We start from the raw sequence: 19224 nt of genomic DNA on the forward strand, positions 1-19224 counted from the left end.
CAGCTAATTAATTAAAACTGTTTAATGTTTTTTTTTAAAAAGCTTAGAGTATATTTTTCCACAACCATAAAGTAGGTCTTTGACATGTTCTGTATTTGCGCCGAAATGAAGGCGATGCCAGAAAGGACCCCTGTTGTTTTGGTTTTGTGAGGAGTTTAATTCCCGCCTGCGCACAATTCGCGGTCTCGCGTTCACTGCCTCGATCTCGCGACACTCAAATCGCTGCCGGGGAAGCGCGTTTTAGCTCTTTCAGGTACAGCATTAATGTTTTATTTTTTAAATGAGCGTATATTGAGACAGTTGAATAATAGAATAATTGAAATACCACGCTGATTTAACAAAGGGCTCTTCCTCGCGCATTATTTCCAGAAGCTTCTATGCGTTAATCCCGTGCAGCACTAACGTTAATTGGTTATTTGCTGCGCTGTTGCATTGGTTCCTGTGCGTTTTTGGCGTTGCGTAAATCATTAAGGCCTCGCGCTGCTCGGACAAGTCATAACACGGGAATAATAATTCACGTTTCCTTGTTTTCCAGCACACTGTTTTCTCTGCGCGAGCTCGGTTCGTGCTGTGGAATATGGATTCGCGGAAAGTGACGGAGTTAAAGGCCTTTGTGCAGATGTGCAAAGACAATCCATCTGTGCTGCATCAGCCGGAGATGGGCTTCTTTAAGAGCTGGCTGCAGGGGTCAGTGCTTGTTTGTGTTCTTCATATTTTTGCATTCAGCACTGATGTTATGTTTTCTATTAAAATACTGATAAGCTGCGTGTAGGGCCTGTGTGAGCAGTCACACCCACATCCAGCATGACATGTACTTTTCAGTGGAGCACACAGATGCATAAACATCCCTGTATGACATGTATAACATGCAAATATGTTACTTTCTTATAGAATGGGAGCAAACATACCATTGCCAACAAAGAATGACAGCTCATCATGCAAGGTAGGAAAAGAAATCTAGAATTATTTGACTGTCCTTATATGTGTATACGGGTGCATCTCAAATTATAATGTCGTGGAAAAGTTCATTTATTTCTGTAATTCAACTCAAATTGTGAAACTCGTGTATTAAATAAATTCAATGCACACAGACTGAAGTAGTTTAAGTCTTTGGTTCTTTTAATTGTGATGATTTTGGCTCACATTTAACAAAAACGCACCAATTCACTATCTCGACAAATTAGAATATGGTGACATGCCAATCAGCTAATCCACTCAAAACACCTGCAAAGGTTTCCTGAGCCTTCAAAATGGTCTCTCAGTTTGGTTCACTAGGCTACACAATCATGGGGAAGACTGCTGATCTGACAGTTGTCCAGAAGACAATCAATGACACCCTTCACAAGGAGGGTAAGCCGCAAACATTCATTGCCAAAGAAGCTGGCTGTTCACAGAGTGCTGTATCCAAGCATGTTAACAGAAAGTTGAGTGGAAGGAAAAAGTGTGGAAGAAAAAGATGCACAACCAACAGAGAGAACCGCAGCCTTATGAGGATTGACAAGCAAAATCGATTCAAGAATTTGAGTGAACTTCACAAATACACGAGTTTCACAACTTGAGTTGAATTACTGAAATAAATGAACTTTTCCATGACATTCTAATTTATTGAGATGCACCTGTATATACACACACAATGTTGTATTTGTGACAATATTCACTTACCATTAATGAGGAAGGAAATGCTTTCCACATGTTTCTTAAATCCTGAGAGTGAATGTAAACAACTAGCTTGTTAACAATTCATTTCCAGGGGCCGTATGTATAAAGCCGCTCAAAGTAAAAGTTTAGTCTTAAGTGTGTCAAAATTCTAAGAATGACGTCATTTTACTCTTATTCCTAGACTTAAGAATAAGAGTGATTCATAAAGGTTCCTAAGTGTTAAAAGAGGTCTCGGCTCCTAAATTATTTAAGAGAGCTGGAGAGGTCTCCTAACCTAGTTAGGAGTAATAAGATGGCAGCAAAGAGGAGACCCTTTCCAGCTAAAATATATTGGACTTGTATGATAATATGGAGTTGATAAAAGGATACAAACTTAACTTTATTTTTTGATGATAACTTTAACTGATAAAGTAAAAAATGTAATAACCTCTTCCACTCAACAAGTCAATGCTCTAACAGCAGAAATGAAAGTAGTAGTAATTATTATTTTTTTGGCTGGAAAATTGGAAAAATGCAGCAATGCACCGGTGATGACACAGTAAACAGGTTCTTACATATTGTGGCACTAACCCCACCAAACACAACAGTGACCAAAAGTGATGTTTTGAAAAAACAAATTTATGACCCCACATTTCACTTAAACCACTAAAATACAAAGGGGAAAAAACACTGACCAGTGTTGCCAACTGCTTTCAATTGAAAGTAGCTAAAACTGGTCACTTAATGTTGCTAGATGACCTCATAAAGGTGAGTTCTCTGATCTATATTTATATAAGATCAGTGAACTCGCCTTTATGACGTCATGGGAGAGTCTCGGAATGTAGATGACGTTTGTCCAAGAAATTGATTTTGTTGCTAGGCTTTTGAAAAAAAGTCTCTAAAGGGATGCGGAAGTCACTAAATCTAGTGACAAAATCACTAAATTGGCACATTGACTACAACATACGTTATTTACATTTCATTGGTCCTCTTGTTTTTGCATGTGTTCATAATTTATTTGTATGATAGCATGGGCAAAAAATTATGACCGCAAAATTTGGCTTGTTTCATTGCATTATTATCACAAATAAAACAACTGACTAAGCAACTATGCAATATGCTTACAAAATCTTGCACATTGTTTTTTAAATTAAGGATGAAAATGTCATTTCCTAGGCCGGACATCACTTTTGGTCACTGCTATATGGCAGTTTATTACATTTTCAACTGACTGCCAAACCATACTGCAAAAACAACTTTTGTGAGGATTGTGGGCTTTCCTGGAGTTACTGGAGCCGTTGATGGAACTCATGTTCACATCATTGCTCTAACTGTAAATGAGGAGACATACCATTAAACAAAGCATTAGTAATAATTTGTGATAATTTTGCACAATGCAAAGCATTTAAAAATACATTTAAATTAAAATATTTCAGTCTTAATTAAATGATTTTATTGTAGTTACATTAAATGATTGGTGTTGTGCTGCTCTGACTTTACATGAGCAGGCTCACTATTGGCTGATTCAGAGGTCGAGGTCGGCCATTTTGTGTTGACATCATTGTAGTCCTTAGTTCACAACACTTAAGTGTCACCTCAGTCAACACTTAAGAATCAGTCTTAGACTTTACTGAAAGTTGCTTTTAGCGTCTTTATAAAAGTATCCTACTCTTAGAAAAGTCTTTTTACTAAGAATTTTTTGACATTTAAGTCGAAGCTTAAGACTATTCTTACGGGCCCAGGTTACCTTTTAAATTAGGACACCATGAAAGCCATTTTATCTTTCCCTAAATTCTGTGTTTTCCACTTTATTTATTTTTTCTGGATTCTGTGTTTTATGATTTAATGCATATTACTTATTATTGTTTGTCTAATGAAATTAATTTATAAAACTATTCATTTAAAGCTGCAGTACGTAAGTTTTGCCTCTCTGTCGCCATCTCTGTTTGAAAACCTGCAATTGCAGCTGTGTGTGGAATTATCTTCCTTGTGTGGGTTGTGAGCCAGCGCGGATTAATCTAATCTTTTGAGGAGTATGTGTGGCAGTCAGTCACCGCACCAGTGTGGACATTTAATGTTAGGGGTGCTCTGATCAGGATTTTTGAGGCTGATCGCCTATCCCAGAAAGCAGTATCTGCCGATACCGATCACAGATACCGATCTTTTTAAAGCCTTATTTTTTTATCATTTATGACTATTTATTGTGATAACATTTATTCAGGGCCTGAATTTAATTTTTGAAAATGGGGGGAATTCCCCTCTTAGGTGTCGCTTGTGAGAGGGGAAGCAGCTTTCACACAGGAGTTCGCTACTGATCCATGGCTGTTTACCACAAACACAACATTTGTCCATTTTAATTTCAAATCCAAACACTTACTGAAAATGCTTTTTCAGCATTGCAATTCTTTTTTTACACAGTACAGTAATACGATCTTACACAGACATGTTTAAACACAATAAATATAAGCAACACATTATTCAATGCTTTTTACTTTTGCATTTACTTCTAGATTTATATATTAAGTTGCTCAAGCAAGTGAAAAAACATTTAAACTACTTTTCTTACATTATCACAAACTTACCATTGACAGAAATAGTCAGCTCTACTGCCTTTCCTTTTGCATTGAAATCTTTATTACAAGCAATCCTGCTGTTCATAAAGAAGGTTAATCTATTATTGCCTTCTTTATCTAAAAGTGCTCTTTCCCTTTAAACCTAGCCAAAAAGCCATGTGTGTTGACTGTGAAACACAGTAGACTTTAATAATATGCATTAATGGTGTAATTACTACATTTTCGTGTCAATCCATGTTCGTATTTACTGCAAATATATAATGATGAGCTAGGGTTAGGGTCACGGTCACGCGTGAACCGGGTCATTCTGTGAAGCCGGGAAACACTGTCAGGCCGATTATGAATGTCATTTGAGCTCAGTCAGTATTTTCAGTCAGTGTTCAAAGTCGTTTGGTTTGCGGTGTCTAAAGAATTTAAGACCGGCTGTTGCCAGTCGTCCTCACAAAGATTAGCCCAAATTTTATTTATTTATTTTTTTAAATAAATTGTCACTGACGCCGGCGATTAACTGCACGTTTCCTAATTTGTAGGCCTATTAATTTAAATAACGAATTAACAAATAAAATAAAAAAATCACAAACATGACATTTCTGAATAAAATAATTTTATAGCCTACACTTTAGTTAGCCTATAACTAATTTGCCATTTTCAATTAGGCCAGTTACATTCTTCTTATTAGTCTATTATTAAGTTACTTTTATTATTAAATTAATAATTAATTTGCCATATATATATAGAGGATAAAGAATAGACTAGCTAGTTTTTAAAAAGGTCTTTCAAAACAGGTTTATTATACAATGAATTAGACCTATAATTAAAATTATTAACACTGCAATCATCAACGCAAAAGCTTTATTTCAAGCACCGACTTTTTAAAAAAAGAAAAAACAACCCGTTTAACACGAAATACGTTTTTTTCTTTTTCTTTCTTTCTTTCTTTATTTATTCCACTAGCCTATGTTCGGGCCACAAGAGAAATATTAAAGGAGTACATTAAAACATTTAGCCATATAGGCTACCATTATCAGCATATGAAGGAGATTTGTCTCTCGTCGTCACTATGAGAGAATGTGCTCTGTTAATGCAGCGTCAGATGCCGAAAGCGCCATCAGTTTTTACTTTCACTTTCTAGTTAATCAAATGAGATTAAGAGGTTCACCGCATAACTCTTGCGCAAAGTTTGCACGTTGCTTGTGTGATATCCATTGGCTCAGCTTCCTGGTTTAAAACAAATATTTACAATATTGTGACTTATCCTGACCCCCAACCCATCGACCATTGAGTTTGCAGTTGGGGGCCGTGGATTTGCGCTGTGCCACTGGCCTCTGTCCGTTAGCCTAGTGCCCACTCATTTTTGCCCAGGCCCGCCCAAAATTAGCCGCGGATCATAGTGCCACTGAGCACACTAAAAATAGAGACAGTAATACGATCTTACACAGACATGTTTAAACACAATAAATATAAGCAACACATTATTCAATGCTTTTTACTTTTGCATTTACTTCTAGATTTATATATTAAGTTGCTCAAGCAAGTGAAAAAACATTTAAACTACTTTTCTTACATTATCACAAACTTACCATTGACAGAAATAGTCAGCTCTACTGCCTTTCCTTTTGCATTGAAATCTTTATTACAAGCAATCCTGCTGTTCATAAAGAAGGTTAATCTATTATTGCCTTCTTTATCTAAAAGTGCTCTTTCCCTTTAAACCTAGCCAAAAAGCCATGTGTGTTGACTGTGAAACACAGTAGACTTTAATAATATGCATTAATGGTGTAATTACTACATTTTCGTGTCAATCCATGTTCGTATTTACTGCAAATATATAATGATGAGCTAGGGTTAGGGTCACGGTCACGCGTGAACCGGGTCATTCTGTGAAGCCGGGAAACACTGTCAGGCCGATTATGAATGTCATTTGAGCTCAGTCAGTATTTTCAGTCAGTGTTCAAAGTCGTTTGGTTTGCGGTGTCTAAAGAATTTAAGACCGGCTGTTGCCAGTCGTCCTCACAAAGATTAGCCCAAATTTTATTTATTTATTTTTTTAAATAAATTGTCACTGACGCCGGCGATTAACTGCACGTTTCCTAATTTGTAGGCCTATTAATTTAAATAACGAATTAACAAATAAAATAAAAAAATCACAAACATGACATTTCTGAATAAAATAATTTTATAGCCTACACTTTAGTTAGCCTATAACTAATTTGCCATTTTCAATTAGGCCAGTTACATTCTTCTTATTAGTCTATTATTAAGTTACTTTTATTATTAAATTAATAATTAATTTGCCATATATATATAGAGGATAAAGAATAGACTAGCTAGTTTTTAAAAAGGTCTTTCAAAACAGGTTTATTATACAATGAATTAGACCTATAATTAAAATTATTAACACTGCAATCATCAACGCAAAAGCTTTATTTCAAGCACCGACTTTTTAAAAAAAGAAAAAACAACCCGTTTAACACGAAATACGTTTTTTTCTTTTTCTTTCTTTCTTTCTTTATTTATTCCACTAGCCTATGTTCGGGCCACAAGAGAAATATTAAAGGAGTACATTAAAACATTTAGCCATATAGGCTACCATTATCAGCATATGAAGGAGATTTGTCTCTCGTCGTCACTATGAGAGAATGTGCTCTGTTAATGCAGCGTCAGATGCCGAAAGCGCCATCAGTTTTTACTTTCACTTTCTAGTTAATCAAATGAGATTAAGAGGTTCACCGCATAACTCTTGCGCAAAGTTTGCACGTTGCTTGTGTGATATCCATTGGCTCAGCTTCCTGGTTTAAAACAAATATTTACAATATTGTGACTTATCCTGACCCCCAACCCATCGACCATTGAGTTTGCAGTTGGGGGCCGTGGATTTGCGCTGTGCCACTGGCCTCTGTCCGTTAGCCTAGTGCCCACTCATTTTTGCCCAGGCCCGCCCAAAATTAGCCGCGGATCATAGTGCCACTGAGCACACTAAAAATAGAGCACACTGAGCCCGTGCTGCTTCTGCACTGCATTGGCTAAGAACTGCACATGGACTGCACTGCAAACGGATCCTCCCTTAATTTCGTTCACTCTTTGCTGATATAATACAGCACTCAACTGCCATGCATGCACTATAGGGATTTAAGAATCAGTGAAGACATCAGCGATTTTGGAGTCGACACCGAGAGTCGATTCCAGAGCTGGAGTCTACTCCGACTCTAGGGCTATTAGGAGTCGAGGAATCGACTGTTTTGGAGTCAGTCGTGTCAGTCAGTCAACTCCCCATCCCTAGCATACTCTGCGTATAGGGAGCGGTGGTACTAATTTTACCCGTAAATCTGACGATTTTTGCTACCCGCTCAGATTGTGCTACCTCCCATTAAAAAGATTGATTGCACAAATCGATTGCGAAAAATGCTGCCTATCAGATTGTGCTACCAGCATCTTATTTCTGTGGTTTGAGGCTTTTTTTTATGTCCATACCTTCCCCTACTCTAAACCTACCTGTCCATACCTACCCTTACCCTAAGCTTACCCATAAAACAATGCAAATATATTTTTGGTAGCACAATCTGATAGGTAGGCTGTTTCGTCGGTACACCGGATAGAGACTGAGATGGTGATGCTGCATGTCGTGCCAAACCTCTCACGGCAGCGTCATCAGCTTGAGATCGTTTTTTTGTGATCTGCCTTTTTAGAGACCGCCGATCAAACATCCCAACGTGATTATCGGCCAATCGTGATCGGTAGCCAATCAATCGGAGCACCCCTATTTAATGTACTTCGCACTCACAGATTCTAGCCTACGTCTTGGAATATATGACCCAAATAAGAATTTTCACCGGATATTGTCATCTGAACAAGTAACAAGCCTGCCACGTTTGTTCTGACCAACTGAGGAAAAAAGCATTACAATAAATCACTCTGCCAATGGTGATTCAATCTAAACATTGGTTAGCTCATATCACATCAAACTGTGCAAATTATTATTATTATATTTTATTCTGAAATTATTAATGTTAACAACATCAGCATTGCGTGACTGAGTATAGTGTGTACACTCTTAAAAATAAAGGTGCTTCAAAAGGTTCTTCACAGCGATGCCATAGAAGAACCATTTTTGGTTCCACAAAGAACCATTCACTCAAAGGTTCTTTAAAGAACCATCTCTTTCTTACCTTTTTATAATCTGAAGAACCTTCTTTCACCACAAAGAACCTTTTGTGAAACAGAAAGGTTCTTCAGATGTTAAAGGTTCTTTATGGAACCATTTAGACAAAAAGGTTCTTCTATGGCATCGTGAAGCACCTTTATTTTTAAGAGTGTATTAGCGTGTAGATCTCAATTTCTGGACAGTCTAATCTCTAATTGTCATACCATTCGAATTTCATATTAAGAAATTCTTTAACCCAAAAAGCAAATTATGCTCCCTTCGAACTGGTTTTCTTTAAAATACAAATCTTGTGTAATCCCAGGCTATCAGAAGCACATTTAAAACTGGAATATAATTAAATTTCATTCACATGTGTTTCATAAACACATAATCCTTTCTGGATTACAATCTGCCATCAAATTGATACATTTAATTATAGCTGCTGTGAGAAAAGGCTACAAACAATCGGCCACCTGCAGGATCCTCAGTCACATGCGATAGCCTAGTAGCCGGGACAACTTCTTTATGTTTATAGAAGTGACGTAATGACGCAGCGGCATGCTCGAATTTCCAGGGAAAATCTACCCGTACCACTCAAATTAGAAAACATTTTTATAAGCTAACCGTTGTGAATCGGGCTAATGTAAGGCGATAGTTTTGAACACTGGCTGGTTATGTACTTGCTCAAATATTGATTTCGGATCATTTTTAACCAAAAAAGTTAGGGACTGCAGCTTTAATCAATGTTTTAAAATGCAATCAAATTAATATATCACACAATTTGCAACAAAGCATTTAATTGTTATTTTTTTGTCAAATAAGACAAAACAGAACTGCATAAATTAAAATGTGGATGAAAAATATCTTTGTATGATTTAAAAAAAAATATCATTACTTTAAGAATTACATTTTATTATACAATAGTTATATAATTTGCGTTTCAGTGTGTATTTGACAGAAGTTTTTCCTCAAATGAAACGCTGAAAAGCTCTGAAGTGAGTGCTTTAGATTCATGCTACTGTACGTGATCTGCAACTGTGGCTGTTTCATGTTATTTTCTAAAGATTGCCATTGTTGTGTTTTCATTTGTCTGTAGGGAAGCTGTCCGTGTGATGGAGCCCCCAAAGCAGCGGCAGCACCCGAACCTGCCCCGCCATCTGAGAGTGAAGAGAGCGAATTAGGTATGTTGACTCTAATATCTCCTTTAATATCTTTTGTTTGCTCGTCATATGCCATCTTGATAGGCCATCGCTCTGGCCTTTTTTTGTGGATTGGTAATGGCTCTGAACTTTCTCTAAACTTTTTCCAGCTATTGCTGATGTCACCTGGCTCACGATTTCTCGCTCTATGGCAGTGTGCAACATCAGCTTCGTTTCTGATATTCAAACTAGGGCAATCAGTAGAAACGGATGCCAACAGCGTTTGATGTGAAGCTGATATCTAGGCTCTAAAATTAACCTTTATTAAAATATTAAATTTTAACTATTCAAATAGTCTGTTTTGCAGTATCATGGAAACTAGAGGCTGAAATATTTTGACTGTGGAGGTAAAAAAGTAGCTTTTTGCTTTTACCTAAACTTCTGAAGGTAAAGAAGCTGTTAAAAGGTGCAATAGTCACTGATGCTGAACCTCATTAAAATTTGTGTACATCACCAATTTCAAGTGCTCTACTATTTAAAAGTTTTAGGTTGTTAACATTTTTTTTTATGTTTTTGAAAGAAGTCTCTTCTGTTCACCAAGGCTGCATTTATTTGATCAAAAATACAGAAAAAGCTGAAATATTATTAGAATTTAAGATATCATTTTTTAAATTGAATATATTTTTAAATGTAATTTATTCCTGTGGTGTAAAGCTGAATTTTCAGCATCATTACTCCAGTCTGTGTCACACGATCCTTCAGAAATCATTCTGATATGCTGATTTGATGCTCAAGAAACATTTCTTATTGCTATCAATGTTGCAAAACAGTTTCAAGATGTTTTTATAGATAGAAAGTTCAAAGGAACAGCATTTCTTTGAAATAGAAATCTTTTAGAACATCATAAATGTCTTTACTATCACTTTTAATCTATTTAATGCGTTCTAGCGGAGTAAAATTATTAATTAAAAAAACACTCTTAGTGACTGCTGTAGCATATATATATTATGTTGCAATCCCTAAAAATGCTAGCAGCTAACTGGCCTGTAAAGCTTTACTTTGCATAGTCAGTTTTTAATCTCATTTGGTACTTGGGGAGTTTTATCATTTGCTAATGTCTGTTTGGAGAATATGCTCTTATTTTGTAACAACAGTTTCTAATACTTACGCTGTTATGTGAACTTCATCTGGCATTCATTTCTCCAGAAATTGATAATGAAGGAGTGATTGAGCCTGACACAGATGATCCTCAGGAGATGGGAGATTACGAAAACCTGGAGGTAAATGCAGTGAACGCACAATATCGTGACAAATCAAAATTTCCACAATCCTTTGAGATATGTAGTATGAAAACATACTGCAAAGTTCAGAACTCAAAACTTTCTCCTCGGTCTAAAAAGACCATATGTTGAATCTAAAGGCTGGAATACATTATACAACTTTTAAAATCTGAACTAGGTGTCATACACTTGCTTACTTTGTAAATAGTTACGGAAGAAAAACTGTGCATCATACACTAAACAACTGAGGATTATATATACACTACCAGACTTGTGAGTCATTCTGGCTTGAAATAACAAACGTGTTTGATATTGTCAACTGAATGGAATGGACTGGATGGAGACTGTGACCATCACACACTATGTGATTTTCTATGAAACCTGTCAACTCAAATCTGCAGACTGGCTGACTTTTGGCGACTAGAGTCGGTGCAAAAAATATGGGCAAAAGCAGTGTATTCCAGCCTTGAGCTGCAAAAACGTTCAAAACATATGAGTCCCCCCTGGAATTTGCGTTTACAAGCATTAATGCAAATTCAACCGATTGCCACATTATTTGTGGCAGCTTGCAGGTTTCTTCTTATTTACACAATTAAAAAACAAAACATTAATTAGAGGGTTGAGGTTAGCTAAGTTAGTGTGTAATTTTAGTAATTATGCATTGTGCACAAAGTATTTTAACAGGAAATTGTACTCTTACTAACACTAATTACATAATAATTATTGGTGGGTTTCCACTCAAAAGATGCAACATATATTGCCACAATTTTTGATAGATGCCACAGCAAATTCAGTCCTTTTGGGCTGCAGAAGCCAAAAAAAGTCCTGCTAAATCCCAAACCACAGGTACTCTTTTCACATAAAAAGAACATGTTTAGATAGATAGATAGATAGAGGGTAGAAAATGGTCATGAGAAACCACATTAAGCAAGCCTGGACTTACATTTTAATTTGACTTGATGTGACTCCTTTAAATCAACGGCAAAGCTGTTTAAACAATGTGAGGTTGTAAATGTTCCCATATTCATCGTAGACATCCACTGGTGCCATGACTTTGTTGTTTGGTTGCTCTTTCAAAATACTGTCATAATCGACTGAGGGTGTCCTGTATCTGCTTGTGATCCAATTTTTCATCATTAAAGTCTTTCATCAAGCTCTTAGTGTTAAGTGAAATTATACGGGACTATGAAATGCTTTCTTTAATCGCAGGTCACAGATGAGATGATGGACCAGGCCAATGAGAAGAAGATGGAGGCTATTGGAGTGTTGGGAGACGGTGAGCTGCCGTCTACTCGAAATTATGAAATCTGTAATAATGTAATCGTAGTTGAAGTTTCCTTAGTTGTAGTAATAATTCATGATGAAATCATGAGGTTCAACAAAACATGCCAACTTTTCAGGTGACCTACAGAAAGCTCTAGATCTCTTCACAGAGGCCATCAAACTCAACCCGAAACTGGCCATTTTGTATGCCAAAAGAGCCAGGTATCAACCCATCCCTGCTTTGGTTTTTAGCGACCTGCTTTGTTTGGCTGTGATTGGCTGTTGGTTACCCGTGTCTATTTGTGTCTTTCAGCGTATTTGTGAAAATGCAGAAACCCAACGCTGCCATCAGAGACTGTGACCGAGCCATCAGCATCAACCCAGACTCAGCCCAGCCTTATAAGTGGAGGGGGAAGGCACACAGGTAAAAGACCACAGCTAGATTTTCATAGAAGAGGTGTGATTTCTGCCTTGACACTTGAGCTCAGTGCTTTGCTGCTGATGAAGATCTCTCATTCTTACAGGTTGCTTGGCCACTGGGAGGAGTCCGCTCGAGACTTAGTGATGGCCTGTAAGCTGGACTATGATGATGAGGCCAGTGCCATGCTAAAAGAAGTCCAACCAAAGGTATATGTGCTGAACTCTTGTTTATGACCCTTCCACAAAGACAGCTGAGCTGCTTTAATTATTTTTTGGAGAACAGTATTAATTTGCCACCTGGAGAACCCTCTTGAATGATGTAATTTAATCGAATAATATAGTAATACTAATAGCTTCAATTTTAAGCTTATATTTAAGGCCTTTTATATTTTAAAAACATCAAAAGTGTTTGTATAAATATAATGAATTTTCATGAACTAGACTTGCTGTGTAATGTCAAATTATTTGGCATTTTTGAAAGACTTCTGAACTCAAATTTGATAGTCATAATGGATTGCATGTTTTTTTTATGATATAATTTTCTGTTTTATAGTTTTCTTGTCACATGACATGACAACAAAATGGCTTCCTGCATTTTGGACAGTAACAAAGTAGTTTTACTTCGTTACTGTACTTAAGTATATTTTTCAAGTATCTGTACTTTACTGGAGTAGTTTTATTTTGAGTAACATTTACTTTTACTTCACTACATTCCAAAGCATAAGATCGTACTTTTTAATTCACTACATTTCATAAAACTATTCGTTACTCCTTATATCACGTGCTCCGAGATGCAGAAGCGGTGTCTGATTCATGAATGAACTGATTCTTTTCATTGAACCTGTTAAATCGGTTCGCAAATCGCACCAAACGATTCATTCACAAATTAGAATGATCCGATTGCAGCTGTTCTCGAGTCGACAACTCACTGATTGATCCGTTTAGTGCGAGTCTCCAGTGAGCTGAATTCACAAGTAAGAACCGGGAGATCTTGTGTTACTAAGTTACTAATGTCGAATTTTAGAATTAATTATTGTAACTGAAAATCATATTTAGGTCAAAGCTGTCAGTTGTTTGTGAACTAAATCTGCTGTAAAGGGTGATCTATTTAAGCCCACTGAAATGCTTGAATGCAGACACATTAACATCAGAGTCTCTATGTTTTAGTTCAAAAAACATTAAAATAACACAGATTAAATAAAATAATTAATGCACGTTCATCTTCCCTGCTGCTAATAACGTTAGTAGTTTTACTAAAATGCTATGCATTTAGCCCTATGTGACGTCTGTTTTTATATTGTTTGTCCGCACACATAGCCTAAGTTACTATGTATCTGGATCAACTAGCCGAGTAGACAAATATTTTTTCATAACCATGCTGAAAATAAGTCAATAATGTTAGCTGATGCTAACTGTCTAGCTAACTAGCTTGCTAGTGCAAAATTGAGGTAATCAAAAATATATAAAGTCCAAATATTTTTATTCAAGCATCTAGATAGATTACATCTAAGGGAAAAAGAAAAGATGTGATGTTCAGAACATGGTAACTACAGTAATTATCAAAGTGGGAAGTGATGCCCTCTGGGGGCATTTGGCCAGGGGTGTTTTTACACCACAGACAAGGTTTGAGAAGAAAAAAATCATTATGAAAATTGAATTATATTTTCCTTATTATATTCATTATTTTCTTATTGGTTATTTTGGGAAAATCCCAGGTATTTTGAGCAGTAGGATTATAAAAACATATATGCTAATATAAAATTAAATGATAAATGTAGCCTATATAAAACTGCAAAATAAACATTCATCTATCTGTACTTTTTACTTAAGTACATAAAAAAAAGTACTTTTGTACTTTCACTCGAGTAAAATTGAAAACTGAGTACTTTTAATTTTACTGGAGTAATATTTTATTATACGGATCTGTACTTTTACTCAAGTATTTGATTTGTGTACTTCGTCCACCACTGATTTTGAATATATATTTTACCATAATTTAATAATATTGAATTCCGCTTTTAATGTTTTTTAATATATCTGGACAGAATATAAGCATTGTTTATAAAATTAGCATATTACTATTGCTTACATCACTGACCCAAGTACACCACTGTTCAAAGTTTGGGATTGATAAGATGTTTTAATGTTTTTGAAAGAAGAATCTTAAGCTCACAAAGGCTACATATATTTGATATAAATACATTAAAACAGTAATATTGTGAAATTTTATTAAAATTTAAAATAGCTGTTTTCTATTTGATTATATTTCAGAATGTAATTTATTCTTGTGAAACTATATTCTTTAATAAATAGAAAGTTCAAAAGAACAGAATTTATTTGAAATACTATTTTGTAACATAAATGTCTTTCCTGTCAGTTTTGAAAAAAATTCCACAAAAATGAAATCGTACAGACCCCAAAATTTTAAACAGTAGTGTGTATTTAAAATGGTAGTATTTGAATGGTAGTGAATGATTGAAAATCACTAGTGATATTGTGATTGTGCAAAATAATGGTTATTTAAGCTTGAGTGCGTTTTTTGAAAACATCAAAAGCAAACGGAGTGTGCAGAAAGGTCGATGTGGCTCATGTGATCCCACCTCTCCCACACAGGCCAACAAAATCATTGAGCACCGGCGCAAATATGAGCGCAAGCGTGAAGAACGAGAGATCAGAGCACGGCAAGAACGAGTGAAGAAAGCGAGGGAGGAGCACGAGAGAGCACAGAGGGTAAGAAATCTATTGATTTGCATCAAGCCACTGAATCTGAATTTTCTGCACAGTCCTGTTAATGTGCATCTGTGTGTGCAGGAAGAGGAAGCCAGACAACAGACCGGAGGAGCACAAGGAGGATTCCCAGGATTCCCAGGTATCTAACTGTTTATGTATATGTTTATGTAATAAGCCGTATTGATTTGTCAGGCATTAAGAGAGGTTACTGCAAGCACTGAATATCAACAATTTTTGTTGTTTGAAATTGTATAATTGATGTTAGTATCTGTTGTGATCCTTCAGGAGGTGCTGGTTTCCCAGGTGGAGCTCCTCCGTTTGGAATGGCTGGACTTAACGAGCTATTTAATGATCCAGAGGTTCTCATGTCCATGCAGGTAAAGTTAACCACATACTGCGGAGCACAAGGACGGTGCATTTAAACAGAGTTAAAGGGTTAGTTCACCCAAAAATGAAAATTGTCATTAATTACTCACCCTCTTGTTGTTCCAAACCCGTAAGACCTTTGTTCATCTTCGGAACACAATTTAAGATATTTTTGATTAAATCTGAGGGCTCTCTGACCCTCCCATAGACAGCAAAGTAACTACCACGTTCAAGTAAAGTACCAAGATGATAGTAGGGATGCGCCGATCCGATATTCATATCTGGTGTCGGCTCCGATAGTGCCATTTTTCTCGGATCGGGTATCGGGCAGAGAGAACTGATCCAAATCCGAGAGTTTCTTATTTTTATTTTTATTTTTTCCGATTGTGCGAATTATTGTGTGTTACTTCTGAAGCCATACGATAGCTTAATGTGAGCTACATATGAATATTTAAGTCCTTACATTAAAGTTCACACAAACTCTTTTCTCCGCTGTGGCTGTCAGTCATTCGTTCAGCCTTTAAAACACTGGTCGCGTTCGGTTACAGCAGTCAGCTCGGTAAAGCTCTCTCCAAGATCATTCTGTGCTCCCATTATACTTGATTTGTAAATACATGTCTATGATTTTGCAAAAAGGACTTAAAAAAAATTCACTGGTATCGGATCGGAATCGGTATCGGCTAATACCGAACCCTAGGTATCGGAATCGGTATCGGAGGCGAAAAAGGCGGATCGGAGCATCCCTAGATGATAGACAAAGTAGTCCGTGTGACATCAGTGGTTCAACTGTAAAGTTACGAAGCTACGAGAATACTTTTTTGCGCAAAGGAAACAAAAATAACGACTTCATTCCACATTTTCGTTATTTTTGTTTTCTTTGCGCAAAGAAGTATTCTTGTAGCTTCGTAACTTTACAGTTGAACCACTGATGACACACGAACTACTTTGTCGATCATCTTGGTACTTTTCAGGACCTTGAACGTGGTAGTTACCTTGCTGTCTATGGGAGGGTCAGAGAGCCCTCAGATTTCATCAAAAATATCTTAAATTGTGTTCCGAAGATGAACAAAGGTCTTACGGGTTTGGAACAACAAGAGGGTGAGTAATTAATGACAGAATTTTCATTTTTGGGGGAACTAACCCTTTAACAAATGCATAGACTACAGTCTAAAGTCAAGGAAAGCCTGAAATTATCAGGGAATTTATAAATTGTATTTTTCAGGACCAAAGAAGTCGTCTCAATCAATAAAATTTTTGAAAATCATGGAAAGGTCGATGGTGATTTTTCTCGTTAAGCTCAGCGGTAAAATATTTAATTGGCTAAGTATTGATCTTATGTAGAGACAAAACCATAGTGATAACCAGTTTAGGACAGAATCATACTTTTATGTTGGTCTTTACAATAATTTGATCAAAGCAGTTCACAATTAGCTCTGGTTCATTATCAGTTCATTAGATTGATTCATTGGTATAAGTCTAGATTTGAATCATTTTTAGAAGTCTTACGACAGACAACTGGAACGTTCACAGAAATGCATTGTTCAAAAACTATGGGAAACCTGTATAAATGGTTCTCAACACATTTATGATGATTCTTAGTTCACAAATCCTTCACTAAACATTGCAATCATGAATGAACAATTACACATCCATCCAAAAGTTTGGGATTGGTAAGATTTTTAAAATGTTTTGAAAGAAGTTTCTGAGTTCTCTGACTTTATTTAATCACAAATACAGTAAAACAGCTAAATAATATTATTACAATTAAAAATAATTTGCACTTTATTTTAAAATGTAATTTCTTTCTGTGAGTGAAAGCTGGATTTTCAGCATCATTACTCCAGTCTTCAGCGTCATATGATCCTTCCACATCATTCTAAGATGCTGATTTGCTGCTCAAGAAACATTTATTATCATTACCAATGTTGAAAACAATTTTTGATTAATACATTTCAAAAGAACAAATCGGATTTTCAAAAACAGAATATTTCAAATAGACTTTTTTTGTAACGATGCAAATGTCTTTGCTGTCACTTTTGATCTATTTTTAAAGGGGTCATATGATGCTTTTTTAAAAGATCATTATTTGGTGTAACCGAATATGTTGACATGCTTTAATGTTCAAAAAGCACATTATTTTTCAAATACTGTACATTATTGTAGGTCCTCTATGCCCCGCCTCTCTCAAACGCTTCCTTTTCTACAAAGTCCCTCCTTCCGACAAGCGCAGTCTGCTCTGATTGGCCAGCTGACCCAGTGCATTGTGATTGGCCGAACACTGCAAGCACTCGTCGGAAATGTAACGCCCCTTACCATAATCGCGAGCTTCATCTTTCAAAATAGATGTAAAGATTGCTGAAAAAAAATTTATTAATCTCTTTTTTTATTTTATTATTATTTTAAAAAATCTTACTGAACCCAATCTGAATTTATTCTTGTTTGACAGATGCTTCACAATACATTGTAGTAATAAATAAACAATTGAGATTGTTCATCGCTATTACTATTGTTCCTATTTTGGGTTACTTGGGTTAGTTAGCAATAGTATTGAACCATATTCATAAATGTCCATAATAAACTTTACTGTATCTGACATTCCTGAGCGTCTCAGCTGACTATAGTGACTGACTATTTTCCAGGACCCAGAGGTGATGGCAGCATTCCAGGATGTGGCACAGAACCCCGCTAACATCGCCAAGTACCAGAGCAACCCCAAAATCATGACCCTGATCAACAAACTCGGCTCCAAGTTTGGTGGCCAGCAGCCCTAAAAAAGGCCAAAAGAATTTGTGTCCTGTTCCAATACTCTGCTGTAGCTTTTTCTCACTGGGTTTCTTGCCATAAATTACAGACAGCACTTAGCTTATGAGATGCTAGATACTGCTTTTAGATGAGTGGACTGTGCTGATGAAAGCAGAAGAAACTATGAAAGAGTATCGGAACAAGACCAGATGTGAGATGTGGCGCTTTTTTGGGGGGGTGGGGGGAGTCGCTTGAGTGACGCATGAACTAAGAATTGGGTTTATTCCTTTAAAGCTTTGTTGGGGACAAACTATATTGTGGGCTTCACTGAGGCTAACACATTTAGCACTTACGATCCTGGTCTCTTCTCCAGAATATCGGGTTTCAGATTTGAGAGCCTATTATAGCCGACAGTTGCTGCATTGACGAACTTAACAAACGTGTCCATTCAGCAGCCAGTTATTCCAGGGAATTAGTCTAATTATAATCCAACATCAACCATTCAGTATGCTACATAGTTTGTTTGTGGTCTTATCCAGCGGGATCAGGATCAAAATGGGGTATAGATTATATTCATACATATTCACTGTCCAAAGCAATCAGTCAATCACTTCCTGTTAAGATTTCATGGGTGTTCCTTTTAAAGGTTTTTGATTCATGTTTTTGTTCTTTAGTTCTTTTTTTGCTCTCCTTACCCTCAATGCAAAATTCAATTGTGAACAACTTTCTTATTGTGACAAATTTGCGTCTTGTATGGATTTCATGATTTAATTCAATAAACATTTTGGTTGTTGCAAATACAAGTCATCTGTTTATTTACGGCCTTGCAATGAATTGTGTCATTATTTACTCACTCTGAGGTTGTTCCAAACCTGTATGAGTTTCTGTGTTATGCTGAACACAGAAGATGGTATTTCGAAGAATGCGAGTAG

The 19224-nt window shown here is 36.3% G+C and overlaps 1 protein-coding gene across 2 annotated transcripts; it reads left to right on the forward strand.

Annotated features, from left to right (window-relative positions):
• Positions 1-174: 174 nt before the first annotated feature.
• Positions 175-19090, forward strand: st13 (ST13 Hsp70 interacting protein). Of its 2 annotated transcripts, XM_016294810.1 has the most exons (13): positions 175-253; positions 536-687; positions 892-943; positions 9449-9533; positions 10698-10771; positions 11981-12047; positions 12172-12256; positions 12348-12458; positions 12559-12661; positions 15068-15184; positions 15266-15323; positions 15470-15561; positions 18190-19090. In XM_016294810.1, the coding sequence occupies exons 2-13, from the start codon at positions 578-580 to the stop codon at positions 18319-18321; spliced, it is 1086 nt and encodes a 361-aa protein (XP_016150296.1). In that variant the 5' UTR covers positions 175-253; positions 536-577; the 3' UTR covers positions 18322-19090. The 2 variants fall into 2 exon arrangements, with proteins under 2 accessions (XP_016150296.1, XP_016150297.1); XM_016294811.1 differs by lacking the exon at positions 175-253 and having other exon boundaries at positions 292-687.
• The last annotated feature ends 134 nt before the right edge of the window (positions 19091-19224 follow it).

This window comes from Sinocyclocheilus grahami, unplaced genomic scaffold (assembly GCF_001515645.1).
Source record: "Sinocyclocheilus grahami isolate Dianchi unplaced genomic scaffold, SAMN03320097.WGS_v1.1 scaffold324.1, whole genome shotgun sequence".
Taxonomy (NCBI): domain Eukaryota; kingdom Metazoa; phylum Chordata; class Actinopteri; order Cypriniformes; family Cyprinidae; genus Sinocyclocheilus; species Sinocyclocheilus grahami.